At 27.5% G+C, this 16,049-nt stretch overlaps 1 protein-coding gene and 1 long non-coding RNA gene across 2 annotated transcripts; both read left to right on the plus strand.

Moving 5' to 3' along the window:
• Positions 1 to 3,849: 3,849 nt before the first annotated feature.
• Positions 3,850 to 10,640, plus strand: LOC136084717 (uncharacterized). The gene is made up of 3 exons (XR_010640809.1): positions 3,850 to 4,158; positions 10,076 to 10,144; positions 10,463 to 10,640. It is a non-coding gene; the product is annotated as an uncharacterized LOC136084717 (long non-coding RNA).
• A 1,509-nt stretch (positions 10,641 to 12,149) lies between these two features.
• Positions 12,150 to 15,522, plus strand: LOC100209615 (small ribosomal subunit protein eS27-like). The gene is made up of 4 exons (XM_065805364.1): positions 12,150 to 12,272; positions 12,881 to 12,989; positions 15,197 to 15,307; positions 15,393 to 15,522. The coding sequence occupies exons 1-4, from the start codon at positions 12,267 to 12,269 to the stop codon at positions 15,419 to 15,421; spliced, it is 255 nt and encodes an 84-aa protein (XP_065661436.1). The 5' UTR covers positions 12,150 to 12,266; the 3' UTR covers positions 15,422 to 15,522.
• Positions 15,523 to 16,049: the final 527 nt, after the last annotated feature.

Here is a 16,049-nt window from a genome sequence, read left to right on the forward strand (position 1 = left end):
TATATTTAGATACATACATAAATGAAAGAACTCTTTATTTGAAGCTTCTCAAAGTTCATCACACGCTCTACATTATCTTGAATAAATTTTACTGTTAGCACTGCAAAATTGAATTTTTTATTAATACGTTTTTTGTTTTAAGAAATAAATATCCTACTCTGCAATTTATTTTTAAAAACATAAAACATATTTCTTGTTTTGAGAAATAAATTTTTTAAACTATGGTCAATAGATTTACGATTTTGCTGTGAGTTCTAATGAGTTGTTAGCAACTTTAAAAGATTTTAAAAGTTTTGGAATTCATTGTATCCAAAAAGTCTGAGGGAATCTCGTTCGAAAGCATTTTTTTCAAACTTTGACCTAGAAAATCAAAAATTCACCAGTAGTCTGGTGAAATATACAACTTAAGGCCTAGTGACTGGTCTTTATCAACAAAAACTGCTTCCAAAATAATTTCAGCTTTGATTCTATTCGTTTTTACATCTTTTTGGACCTCCTTTTGTTTTTGAATACAGAACTTTTTACAATTTTTATATTGTGATCTCGGTTAAAAAATGCTAACGCCAGCACCAAACACCTAATGGTTTTACCATGATTTGAATTTCGCCTCTGCAGCAGGCTCAATATACATTGGCCAATAGTCTTGTTGAACTTAAAAGTGTAAATTAAAAATAATGTAGATAAAATAAGGTTTAAAGTGACACTGCTAAAAATTTATTACATTTAATTTTTGACAAGACAACTGTTTCTATAGATTTTATTTTTATTATATTTCTACTGATTTTAAGAAAAGTCTGTCATTAAAAAAAATAATTGGTTTATAGTTATTTTATTTTTATTTTACATCTGATTGTAAACCATTATACAAACCATTGTTTTTAAACAATTTGTTACTTTATGACATAAATTATTCTTAAATAGTAAGACTAAAATATCAAAACTTATGAAATTAAGTTTTACTTTAAAAATTGGAAAATCAGAAATGTCGTAGGTCAAAAACCACGATGCCTAGGAGAGAGAAATGTAGTCAGCCATTTTATTGACCTCTTTGAGTATTTAATTACTCAGAATAAAAACCTGTCTAACTTTAGAGAAATGCAACTTGATTTTCATGAAATTTAAGGCGTGTGAAACAGCTCCATATTTGATAGTTTTCACCTAATGGTCTGATTTTTTCTCTCAATAATCTTCACAATAATAGTTCACAATAATCTCTTCACTTCTCAAAAGTCTGAATGTAAATAACTTTAAAATAAGAAAATTATCATTTTTTTTGCAAAACGGTATTTTAAAGTGAAGTAGTTTTATCTTAACCTGACTATATTTTAACCTTTTATGGTTTCATGATGTAAATAATTTATTCTCTGGCTTAACAGTTTTACTTATGGCTACGGCTTTATGAAGCTCTACGACATGGTAGCAGGAGGTTAACAAGAATAATGGTTGGCCTGGAAACTTGGCTAAAAAAGCTCTTGTAAGAACCCCTTTTAAATAGCCAGGTCTTGAAGTGAATGAACTGTATGAGATAAAAAGCATCTAAAAATTTTTTAATTGCTTTGTATTGGGCCTCAACGCTATCGTGTTTAAAACCCACGTATTTTTAATTTTATAACGAATTTGTGCGTTTTTAAAATGCCACCAGTTAACAAAAATAAGATTAATAAAAAGGAGCACAATCGGTATAGATAGAAAACCTTCCATTATTTGTAACGACGTTATTATATAGTTAATGATTTGTAAATTTCTATACGCACCAATTGTTTGAAAATGCCCTTAAAAACTCAAAAAAATGTAAAAAAACTTTAAAAGAGTGGCGCAAGTATAAATAGTTATCCAAAAAAAACAAAAAACAATTTCATTAGGAAAACAATATCATGGGAATATTTTATGACACTCCGCGTATTAAAATTTGTTCATGAGGGTCAAAAATTAGTAAAAACGCTTATCTATTTTTTTCTTCTAGAACTTGTTTCTCTTTCAATAGGTTTATCAGTAAGCCTTTCTGATAAACCTATTGAAGGAGAAACAAATCGTAAAATAAAAAAGGTAGATAAGTGTTTTTACTAATTAAATGTTTGCAATATTTGCTTTGTCAACGTTTAAACGATGTTAGAACAACATTAAAATGGCTTTAGGCAAGCAATATTTAAAACAAAGTACCAAGGTTAAAGCGACGCTAATCCGATGTTTAGGAATAGGTTTTAACAACGTTTAAACGATAGTTGGGTTCGACGTCGTCCCGATTTTCAAGTTAGCGCTTTGTCAACGTCGGTTTGTGATAATTGGCCGATCAAATTCCCGATGTTGTTTCAATGTTGGCCCAACGTATCTGTGCTTTCTGGGTCGGGAGGATTGCATGAGTTATTACTTCTGCCCCATATGAGATGGTATTTTATAAGCTAAATAAAGAAGCGGTTTGACCAAAATGTTTAATAGAGATGGGTTCTGTATTGATTTGTTCTTTATTAATAAATTTACTGAAATCTTTTGATGCTTCTTCACAAATATAGCACCTCATAGTGGATTTAGTATCAGTCGCAGCTTTGCACACTTTATCATCTACCATATTAAAAAGCAAGGTATATTTTTTTTTGTCTATTATTATGGAATAATAGTCAAATTAGGTGATATAACTAGTCAAACTCGTTTCACTTTTTGTAGTCTTTATTTAAATTTTTTAACACTAGTTCCAGCAATCTTAAATAAGTTAATAAACTTACTGTGAAAATTTAAAGATAAAAGCTTCAACAAAACTGACAATATTAATATTTTCGAAAGTAAACGATGTTAAGATTAGAAAGATACATCAATACTGCTTAACAGTAGACACATAACAGTATATCTTTTATATAAATAAATATATATATAAATTGATTTTTATAAAAAAGGCATCAGGTAATAAAAAAAAAAAAATTTTTATTACCTGATGACGCTGACCACAATAGGTCAACAAAGTATTGTAAATATATTATTATATCTAAAATATATTTAAAAAAATAGTTATACGCTACCTTTTTTAAAAAAATCAATTTATTTATATACATATCGTATAACAAGATATGACTTTTAAAGATTATATATATATATATATATATATATATATATATATATATATATATATATATATATATATATATATATATATATATATATATATATACATATATATATATATATATATTTAAGTTTTTCCCGAAGCACTTACGGCCTTATCACAGAGCACCGCGGGCATATTTACATACTCCACAAGGCGATAGCACACATGCGCCCGCGCACGATTTTTCGTACTTTTTTATAAAGAAACATATTTTTAAATTTTTGAAGAAGTACTTACTGTACCTATATATTGTTTTCTTTCTGACTATATTACTAAAACAAAAAAAAAATTTGAAACGCTGTGGTCGTCCACTTAAGTGTATAAAAAAGAACAAACCACAAAAACGTCCACGAAATTTGGCTTTAAATATATCCCAAGATAGAGCAAACGCCAAAAGTCATGGAGAAGGGCATTAATTACATTCAACTTTTCTTTTAAAATAAACCCTCACGATCTTTGTATAGTTGTGTACTTTAATTAAAAAAATGTTATTCTAATATACTTACGTGTTCTTTGATTACTATACATTTATAAAGCGACACTTCAAATGTAAACACAAAGGTAAATAAAGTATAGTATATAGTACGTAATTTAAAAATATGTTTCTTTATAAAAAAGTACGAAAAATCGTGCGCGGGCGCATGTGTGCTATCGCCTTGTGGAGTATGTAAATATGCGCACCGCGGAAGAACATTTAACTAGGAAGTTCAAGCCTCCTTTCTTACTAATCCCAGTGAAAAATAAAACCGCGTCCCACATGGGTTCCGCGTGGGTTCCGTATGGGATTGATGGGATTTACGTGGGACGGATTTTCCCATGTGGTATCCGTATGGAAATTTGTCACCTTAAACCCATGTGGGTAATCCCACATGGGTTACTTGTGGGAACCATATGGTATTTACACACATGGGAAATCCCACGTGGGTTTCCTGTGGGATTTGCATGGGAATTAATTTGAAAGCTGGAAACTAAAAAAAAAAATTTAAATCGACATGGCATTGCGTTACGTTTATACTGTGTGAAAATATTTTATATTAAAATAGAGAATGGCAAGCAAGTATGTAAGTACCACGAATAATGTTTATCTTTCTTTATAGAAATAAGATTAAGATTTGTTTAAATAGACGTATTATTAGGATAATATAATATTTATTTGAATATAGATCTTGAGTAAATTATTTGCAAACAATTGACTGATGCAAGTTCAAATGTTGTCAAAAACCAATCTTGCATGCATGAGACACTGCAGTGTCCCACAAAGAAATGCAGGTTTGAAAGTCAGAATTCCCAATTTTCTTTATTAAAAAAAGAAAAAAATAGGATGGAGATGGGTTTCTGTAACTTTTTTTATGCTCCAAAACTCCTTAAGACTTATGGGACTTACGAACTGTATTGAGGAACAAAAACAGGATATTTTTCAGAAACTTTTCAATTTTTAATCTGGAGTACCACAGTGTTATTGAGAATAAAGCCTCTGGGTCCAGTTTTCAAAGTAATATGATCTAAACTAATGTTTAAATAAAATATTATGCTTTGAAATGCATATAGTTATACATATAACTGATAGTTAACTATATGTATAACTGGTTATACATATAATTTGTTATAAAAACTTATTTTATAAAGTTATACATGAACAAATTAGTACCAATTAATTCAAATTCAAGATTAGAGTTCAAGTTGAAATTCTTATTTATTCATTGTTTGTGTTAATTTTATATTTATTTGTTCAAATTTATCAGTTATTACTATTTTTTACTACAGTAAGAATGTTTATCATTGTTAAATGTGATTTTATTAAAAACCTAATTTTATTTTCAACATATTTTGACAACACCCTTTATATTTTAAATAATGACAGCTTTACTTTTCTATTGATGTTAAATTTATTACGTTTCAGTAACTCAGATTAAATCTTAACTGAGTTATTGTAAGCTTTGTAGGGGGTTGTATATCAAATGGTGTTGTAAATAAAGTAAAAATTATATGTATATACACATATATATATATATATATATATATATATATATATATATATATATATATATATATATATATTTATATATATATATACATAGATATATATATATTTATATATATATATATACATAGATATATATATATATATATATATAACAAACATCTAAATTTCTATAAGTAAATTTATTCTTTGATCATTGCCTTCATATCCTATCTTATTTTCATATCATAATCTATTATGGAATTATTTATATAACATATCACAACAATATTATTAAATATAAACATCTTTATTGTCAGCTAAAGCATGTAGCACGTCTTATTATATATTTTATAGATCGTTATACTCATGCTAAGCCCCAGTGAAAAATAAAACCGCGTCCCACATGGGTTCCACGTGGGTTCCCATGGGTTCAGAACAATATTATTAATATATATATATATATATATATATATATATATATATATATATATATATATATATATATATATATATATATATATATATATATATAAATTGATTACTTATTATTACTTTATTTACAACACCATTTGATATACAACTAACCCTTACAAAGCTTACAATAATTCAGTTAAAATTCAATCTGAGTTATTGAAACGTAATAAATTTAACATCAATAGAAAAGTAAAGCTGTCATTATTTAAAATGTAAAGGGTGTTGTCAAAATATGTTGATAGTAAAATTAAGTTACTAATAAATTCACGTTCAACAATAATTTATATTCTTACTGTCGTAAGAATTAGTACTAGTTAACAAATTTGAACAAATAAGTATAAAATAGTGAAAAAACAATGAACAAATAACTTGAACTTGAACTAAATCTTGAATTTAAATTAATTGGTACTAATTTGTTCAAGCATAACCTTAAAAAAGTTATATGTATTATAAAGGAGTTATATGTATAACTGCATGCATTTTAAAGCATTTTATTTAATTTATATATTACTTTAGATCATATTTCTTTGAATACTGGACCCAGAGACTTTATTCCCAATTACACTGTGGTACTCCAGATTAAAAATTGAAAAGTTTCTGTATATATCCTGTTTTTGTTCCTCAATGTACTTCGTAAGTCCTTTAAGTTTTATGAACCTTATTACATATAAAGTTAAAAGTTTTGGCCCCTAAAAAAAGTTACAGAAACCTCCCTATCTCCCCCCTATTTTAATTTTTTTTTTCAATAAAGAAAATTTGACTTTCAAACCTGCATTTCTTTGTGGGACACTGCAGTGTCCCATGCATGCATACTTGGTTTTTGACAACATTTGAACTTGCATCAGTCAATTGTTTGCAGATAATATACTCAAGAACTATATTCAAATATCATATGAACATTTTAGAGAATGTTCATATGATATTTGAACATCACAAATTTAATAATATTGTTGTGATATGTTATATAAATAATTCCATAATAGATTATGATATGAAAATAAGATAGGATATGAAGGCAATGATCAAAGAATAAATTTACTTATAGAAATTTAGATGTTTGTTTATTAGTTTCAGAATATTATGTTATGTGTGACCGCGGCCTTCTATAATAAAAGGCCTTGACATCGCGCAACAAAGTTGTTAAACTGAAGGCCAATTCCTAATACTTTGTTTACATTTTCATCTTTGAACATTAGACGAAAGTTTGTGTTCGCGCTTTTTTAATAAATCTCTAAAATGTGATTGGTTTATAAATTAGATAGCCCAACATCAAGACGATAACGTTGTAAGGTTCAAGGCGTTAACATTGTAAGGTAATAATATTGTCAAACTAACGATAAGTTTTTTTAATAATTAAAATGCCTTAAAAATGCCTTTAAAATGCTGTGTATCTCTTTGCAAGTCGAACTATCTCAACTACAACAAAACTATCAATTTATACAACTACAATTACAATATCAATTACAACTACAACAAAAATATCAATACTCAACTACAACAAAAATATCAATTTATAAATTCCCGAAGAATCTAGAGGAGAGAAAAAGATGTAGTGAAGCTATCCCAAGAACTGGTTTTATTGTTACAGACTATACAGCAGTATGTCAACTGCATTGGCCAAATGAAGCACCTTTTGAAAGCAAATATGGGAAGCAACGACCTTTAAGCCTACCATCTGTTTTTAAAAATGTTCCGCCTAGTTGTTTAGCCACACCAGCAAGTGAAGTTAGAAAAACTGTAACTTCAAGTGGTTTTCGAAGCATTTTACCAAATGAGTTAAATGATTTTCTAAAAGAGGATGAACTTATATTTGACGATATTCAATCTTTGTTAAGTGATAATAACGATGTTATTGTTTTCCAGCTTATTAAAAAAAGTTTACACGTACTATCAAAAATGTACAAACTTGGTGCTCCATTATTTATTTTAGTAATTTTCAATGATTATTGATTTGTAGCTAACCATAATGGCACAACTTGTAATATTTCATCTTTAGCTGTAAACAAATTAAAGTTAATAAAAACAAAATCAGCTTTATTTGAAGCAGTTAGATTTTTAAAAGATAAAGAAAGTTCACTTCAGTCAAATATTCTATTCGAACACCTTAATGCTATGAGAAAAGTTAATGTCGGTGAAGTTTTATATACTTCAGATATTGTATGTAGAGCATATGAGTATTTTGCTATGCGACGAAGTTTATATGATTGTTTGCGTATTGACTACAAGTTGCCAAGTATAAGGACTTTAACACGATTGACTTCAAAAATAAGCTCAATGGAGGACCTAAGTTTCATAAATAGTATTATTATGAATTTAAATCCATTGAAAAGAACTTCCATACTACTAATTGATGAGGTCTATGTCAAAGCTTCATTACTTTACCAAAGAGGTGCTTTGTTTGGTCAAGCAGTAAACTACCCTGAAAAGTTAGCTAAAACAATTTTATCATTTATGATTAAATGTCTTTTTGGAGGTCCAGAATTTATATGTAGAGCTCAACCTGTTGCAAATCTTTCCTCTGAATTTCAGTTTGCTTAATGTCAACAAATTGTTGATACGATAAATAATATTGAAAATAGTAATAATTACTGATGGTAACCGTGTAAATCAAAGATTTTTTCGGAATGTTTAAAACAGTTGATAGTAAACCATGGTTAACAATATCAGGTATATATTTATTGTATGATTATGTGCATCTCTTAAAATCTATACGAAACAATTGGTTGACAAAAAAAAGACTGGGGAACTTCAATTTTTGAACAATAAAGAACTGGCTTTGGCTAAGTGGAGTGATTTAGAAACTTTATATAAAACTGAGTGCAATAGTCTTTTTAAACTCTCTAAACTTACAGCTAAATCAGTTTATCCAAAACCAATAGAGAGACAATCTGTAAAGTTTTGTTTGCCTGTTTTTTGCGAAGAAACAGTAGATGCATTAAGAACGCATCCAGAGATTGAAAATAAAGCATTTGAAGGTACTGCTGTATTTATTGAAAAAATACTTTTTTTTTAGAATGTTGTTAATGTCAAAGCACCTGGTGCTGGCATTCGGTTTAGAAATGAATTATGCGGAGAAATCCACTCAGTTGGTGATCAACAGTTACAACTGCTATGAGATATTGCTGAACTGTCAAATTTTATGAAACCTTCAGGTAAGCGTGTAAAACAGCTTATGCTAGATACTAGCAATGCTGTAGCACATTCATGTTATGGCTTTATTGATCTCGTAGAAACTTTGTTGAGTAATGGAGCAAAGTATGTCTTATTAGGTTGGTTTTCAACAGATCCACTTGAAAAAGCTTTTTCTAAGCTTCGACAGGGATCTGGAGGTACTTACTTTATAAACGCTAAATCTGTAATTGAAAAAATTAATATTAAACATACTAAATTGATATTACAACTTGACATTCCTGTTGATGGTATCGATGGTCATACTTGTGACATATGTTTTAGAGATATTTCTACTGATGAAAAAGAACTTCTGGATAATATACATGATCTTGAAAGCTCAGTTAATAAATCTACATTAGTGGCTATAGTTTACATAGCTGGCTATGTGCAAAAAAGCGAAATAAAAATTTATGATGATTCTACCAAATATTATTATAAATATGGAAGTTATCTGTATAGTCTAAACAGAGGCGGACTTGAAATTCCTTCTGATACTCTTTTCTAATGGTCAATATTTTGCTTTTTTTTTTTTCAAGGTGCTACTGACCCTTTATGCAGAACATTTTGTGTTACTTTGTTTCAGTTCATTGCTGCTAAATATTAATTTAAAATCACAAAAAAACGATGCAGAGTATATTCTAATATTCTGCTAAAGAATTACTCACTAATTACCACTCCCAAAATACTAAAGCTATCATAATTTATGTGAAAATTAGTTTTGTAATTTATTATGCTATTTACTAGTTATGTTTTTTATTTTCTCATTAGCCTATATGTCTCTCAATATGTTTGGATTTGTAAATATTTACCCTGTTGAGATATATTGATAAAACTTTTTTTTTGCTTGAATCAATTTTTGTTGGTGTTTTTTATTGTTGGTGATTTTTATTGTTACCATTTTTAGCAAAAAAAATTAACAATACAGTTATCTTTCTAATATATAGATATATACTTTGTTATGGTTCTGCTTGTTATTGATAATATTTAACATTACATAAATATTCTTAATGAAATTTGAAATACGAAAAACATGATTATCTTTCAACAATTTTTTGGTTTTCTTTTTATATTTCCGTCTTTACTAGAGATTATTATTAGAAATCATAGGCTGCCATTACACCCTACCTAATATAAAAATATATCAATATAAGTAAAAGTGAAAGTTTAATCGGCCTTCAGTTTTTACGGCAATTTGCGCGATGTCAAGGCCTGTTATTATAGAAGGCCGTGTGTGTGACGAAAAAGTAAAGATACTTTTGCATTCAGTGGCTATTACACCTAAGGTTTATATCATTGAAAAAGTAGGTTTTTACATTTTTGCTTTTGTTTTTTTGTTTAACTACTTATCCTAATTGATCACTTTTTTTCAGGATTCTCCTCATGGGTTCAAGGTCATTACGCATAATATGTGTTCAATTACCCATAATACGTTAGTCATTGTAAGTAATAAATTAGGAAATAATTATTTGTGAAATATTGTAGTCATTAATGACTTCAACCTGGCTAATAATTAAAATTGCACGACTAACAAGGTTCCTTATTAAAATTGCTCTCTTAAAATATCTCTCTCTCTTTCTCTCTCTCTTTATATATATATATATATATATATATATATATATATTTATATATATATATATATATATATATATATATATATATATATATATATATATATATATATATATATATATATATATATATACATATATATATATATTTATATTTATATATATTTGTATTTATTTATTTTTTTTTAGAAAATGTTTGAAGAAAGTTAGAAGATACTAAAAACCTTGGTATTATACAAGCCGAAGCGATTTAATTAATTCAATCGATAAAAAACGGCGTGTAAATCGCAAAAGATAATATTTTTAATATTCATTTTGGATGTATTGCTTAATAGCATTTTTTTAAAAATAAATTCATTTTGCAACACGTTTTTTAATTTTATAAAATTTTGTCATAATAGTTAAGGTAAATCCCACATAGGTTATAGGTGGAAAACATCACATTTAAAAGATCAAAAATGCTACACATTTTGAATACCAAATGGGATAAAGTAGCAAATACCAGATTAAGTTAAGCCTCTCTGAAAGCTTCGATGATTAATTTTAAATTACTATTTAAGTAATTTTTAAATTAAAAGAATTTTAAAAATTATCATAGAAGCATTCGGACTTTCATTTGTCTAGTATTGACTACTTTTATACCATTTGGATAAAAATATGTGGCATTTAAGATCTATAACATGTAGTATTTTCCGCCTATATCCCATGTAGGATTTACCACATAAAACCCATGTGGGATTTACCATATGAAACCCACATGGGACAAAATAATAATCCCCATATGGGTTACATATGGTAAAAACCCACGCGTATCCCATATGGGATTTACCATATGGAATCCATGTGGGATTTACCATATGAAACCCACATGGGACAAAATAATAATCCCCACATGGGTTACATGTGGACAAAATCCACGCGTATCCCATGTGCGCTTTTTCACTGGGTATCGTTTATTGGGCAAGAGCCGGCGTCGAACCTAAGACCTTTTGGTTTTGAGCAAAACTTTTACCACAGCGCCATTGCTGCACACGTACAATCTGAACAAGACAAAATGAGAAGCATTAAGAAACCTAGAATCCAATAAAAATATTATCATAAAAAGTAGATAAAAGAGGCAATAATGTTTCACACGAAAGAAAACGAAATAATTTTTTTTTTTTACCTTTACTTTTTTGCACAGTTGAACTGTTTTGACTATTGTAGAAATGAATGTGAAATTGGTACATAAGAATTCGATACTAAGAACTGGCAAATATAAATTATTATAAAACAACTTTGGAGCTAAACTTATTACTTAAACAACATAATACAGAGCCAGAGGCAATTTTAGGGGGGAGGGTTAACCCCCAAAGTAAGTGTTTTTCAAGTTATAGTTGGTTTTTTGACAATTTCAGACTATTCGGGTATTTGAAATAATTCGGTCGGGTGATTTTTAGTTTTGACGACCTTTTTTCTTTATCCCCCTCATTTTGTTTGTAGAACCGTCTCTGTACTGAACATTCTCACCATATTGTTTTATAGTTTTTAAAATTAAAAAAATAAAACGTGTTATATGGTAAGCAGACCAGATAATATATTGATATATTGAGAACATAAAAAGGAGAGCTGCTATATCGACTGATTTAGGTAGAATATACAAGGGGATGCAACTACATCAACTGAGGGTTTGGGTTGAGGCAGGTATAAATCGGTAAATTCAGTAGCACTCTTACATTTCTCACGAAAACAGTATATCTGGTCTGCGTTTTTTTAAAAACTCAAAACCTCATTTTTAGCCATACTATCTTCTGGTTACCGTTTTATATAAGGAATTTGTACGGCTTATTTGGAACTATGATAACTATGCCGTTCCTCTTTTTACTCAATAACAAAATTTTCTTCGCATGTTGCATCATCCGGGTCGTTTTTTAATGGTGTATAAATGCTTTAGATGGTCTTTCCCAGACTTCCTTTACAGTAAGCGGCCAAGTGAAAAAGGCGAGCATTTAGAATGCCTGTACGTTATGTTTGATTTTGTGAAATTCAGTTTACTATTACATTGTTATAAGTATTGTGACTAAGAGCATTTTATGTTCGTCCCATTTACATGTATAAAAATGATGATATGTTAATAAAAGAAATACTTGTAAGTTCTTGCATTAAGATATGCAAAAATGGCTAAATTATGAGACAGGGACTATTTTAGTATTGCTTCCTATTTTTGTATCAGATTATGTAAAAGATTTTTTGGTTTAACAAAAAAATTGATATAAAACGAGTTAAGGAATTTGTTTTTAATGATTTCATTCAAAATTAACTTTGTTCGTCTCATCTATTCCGCCATCTTTTTTGTCACGATGTCGATTTAGCTCGATATCGCTGCATAAAAACAAAATATCTAATAGTAAAAGGAGCCATAAACCATGCATGCGCACACTACCTGATTATGTAGGTTGGTTAATCGAACAGAAATAGTATTTTTTTTCTTTATTAACCCTGTATGTATAAAAATATAAGTTGTATTTATCGTGAAAGTATTTCTGCCATATCTGAATATAGAATCTGCTATACAATAAAATATTTTTATTACCACTTAAGGCCGATATTTTGTTTTTTCTTTAATAGCTCTTTAAAGACTTGTTGCATCCTTCCCTTGAAGAAGAAAGACGAAAACATAAATTCAGCAGACTGGTTCCTTCTCCTAATTCTTATTTTATGGATGTAAAATGTCCAGGTAAGAGGTAAAACTCTACTAAAAGCTAAAATTGTCGATGATTGCCTCACTTGATTGTTTTTGATTGATTGGTGAATTTTTTAGTTAACATATTCACCTGACGTTTTATATATATATATTTTTTATATAGATGTATATTTATATAAATAAAAAAGCAATTGTTATAAGTATTCAGAAATAATAATGACTAAAAAAATTAATGACTATTAAATGTAGTAAATTTTGATTTGTTTTTTTAAAAATGTTAAAGAATTTTTTTTAAATTGTTAAGTAATAAAAAACATTTTATTGATATTTTCAACATCAAACTAAAGTACTTTGACTTTAAAGCTATTAGAATTGGAAATTAAAAATGGATATATATATATTTAATGTAAAATTATTTTGTGTAATAATTCATTATATAAGTAGCTATTTAAATTAATATATAGTTTAAATTACAATTATATTAGTAATAGTAGTCCATTTTATTATGGATCAAAAAATTATGTTTCATTGGTTTTTGTGATAAATTAAAATCTGTGGGTTATAAATTTGTTTACAGTTTAGTGGCCTAAAATAGTTTTATTTTGCGTTTTTTAAAAATGGAGAAGAGTGTAATAAATGATAATTATTTATAATGATAATTTTTATGTTTACAATAATATTTACTATTGTTAAAAAAAGTATTAATAATTTTTATAATTAATGAAGTATTTACATTAATTATATATAATGATAATTTGTCTATAATAAGTGCTATTAATCATTAGAAAAAGTATTTATAATAATTGTTGTAATATTTATAAATGAATATTTTAAGATACTTTAAAGTCTCTACAAAGTAGAGGGCAAAAATAGAATTATTTTAGGCTGCCAAACTGTAGATTAAATCATTTTAATATAAAATTTTAATGTTTATTTTCTTTTTGAGCTTAAAAAGTGTTTAAAAGTCTCCTGTTGAAAATAAGTAGAAAATTAGATAACTTTTATTTATTATTTGTATTTTTTTACTGTACTCTCTTCAACACTAAGGAAATCAAGGAATTTTATTTATTTTTTCCTGATGCTTTTATTAACTTCTCCTGTTTGTCTGTGAGCATCAAGTCTTGCAATCAATTTTTGAGTCACTTCTTGCTGATAGATTTCCTACAAATTTTGCATACTCTTGCTTGGTAACAAAACTATTCAATAATTAGTTTTGCAATAATTTAAATTAAGTTTATTTTTTATATGGAAAGAATGTTAATTTTTAAAATTAGTATAATATTTGTTTCCTGCTTAAATGGGCATTCAGCTTATTTGTATACGGTGTTGACTTCTAAGCAGAAGGTTTCAAACCCTGTGGTTTGAGACCCGCCTTGTCCTGAATTTGTTTTTTTACACGCGCATACATTCGATTGTTAATAAAATAGTAATATCAGAAAAATTTTATTGCAAAATTTGTGTTTTAATAGCATACAAAAGCATTGGATTTCAAAATTTTGTTTTTAATTTTACTTGTTTCGCTGTTACAATCCTTAGTAACCTAGGTGATGATCAAAATCAAAGTTCTGTTAAGCTCTTTAAAGCTAAGGCAATAACAGCATTGTGAGCAATTGATATGAGTTGCAAAAATTTTATGCCATAAGAATCTTGTGTGAAAATCTTAATATTATTTTATCTTTATATTATTTTATTAATATTATCTTCGATAGTTTCTGATTTTGGTTTAAAATGTTTAAAAGTTTTAATTTTATTGTTTTTTAATTATTTAAAATATCTTAGAATAAAAAAAGTTTTTAAATGTTTGGTGCCTGTGTTCCAACAAATAGTACAACAGTTTTTAATGACCTATAAAAGATCTTTTGTTTGTACTATAAAAAAAATTTATTTATGCAAAGCTGGTGTTTGTTTTGGATTTTTTATATTACCACTTGTTAACCATTTTTGTTGTTTTAAAAAGAGAAAGTGCTATATTATAGAAATATTATAAATATGATATGTTTGAATGTTCTTAAGTCATCTTAAAAATATTTTCATTAAAATATTCATGTGTGTATTGCATTATTGCTCAAGTAAATAGTAAAATCTTGAAAAAATTAAGTTATAAATATATATTTATAAATGAATTAATTTTTTGGTAGTCGGATAGTTACAGAATAATGTTTTGCTGTTTTTTTTTCGTGATTTTTTTTTAATAGTTTTGAGAGATGTTAGTGAGTTGACTTCAGTTAATTTTGTTTTAGGCTGTTATAAAATAACTACAGTATTCAGTCATGCTCAAACAGTTGTTTTGTGTACAAGCTGTTCAACTGTTTTATGTCAACCAACGGGTGGAAAAGCTAGATTGACAGAAGGTTTTTAATTATTTTTTTTTTCAAATTTAGTTTTCTTTAGGTTGTCGTCAATTAGTAAGAAGTTTTAATTTAAATTTATGTTTAGGTTCCTCCTTTCGAAAGAAGGCTCAATAAACAATCGCATTTAAAGATGATTTGCTTTGTGATCGAGATTTAATGTAAATGAATAATTGATTGTATAAAGCTTAGTAATAACAAGGAAGTATTAAAACAAACTTATTCATTGAATGTCTTCTCAAAAGTAACAAAGAAATACATTTTTTACCTACATTTTATTTAATATACAGTATAATCAAAACTTAAACTGGGAAAGTTAACGTAAACTTTACCGCTCGGGCTCATATTTTTCTTATATAAATACTTGCGGAAAAGTATTTTGTATTAATTTTTGTTTTATTTACCGATTTATATAAATAGATTTAAATATGGGGTTTGTTTAATTCAATTTTAAAACCCCATTTGGTCTTGATTAAAGTTCAAGTTAGTAGGCGAATAATATGAAACCTTGTCCTGGCTCAACGATATGCGCAGTCTGATTGGCTGATCTCGAAAGAGGTATGTGCGTGTTTGCTTAAATCGAAACGTGTCTAAAAGCGAAAGTTTAATAATTGTATAACGAAAAAATTATGATTTACTATCGAATTTTGTACGTCCTAAGTACCTTTACAAAACATCCGTGATTTTCAGTGTACAAAATATTAAAAATATAAACAGAGTTCTAATAACTGGATATGATTTTCTC

Source organism: Hydra vulgaris, chromosome 09, assembly GCF_038396675.1.
Source record: "Hydra vulgaris chromosome 09, alternate assembly HydraT2T_AEP".
NCBI classification, from domain to species: Eukaryota; Metazoa; Cnidaria; class Hydrozoa; order Anthoathecata; family Hydridae; genus Hydra; species Hydra vulgaris.

Excerpts from the sequence above, each read along its gene's own strand:
- LOC100209615 (XM_065805364.1), top strand. Across the intron at positions 12,990-15,196 it reads TATGGATGTAAAATGTCCAG|GCTGTTATAAAATAACTACA; the intron begins GTAAGAGGTAAA and ends ATTTTGTTTTAG. Across the intron at positions 15,308-15,392 it reads AAAAGCTAGATTGACAGAAG|GTTCCTCCTTTCGAAAGAAG; the intron begins GTTTTTAATTAT and ends ATTTATGTTTAG.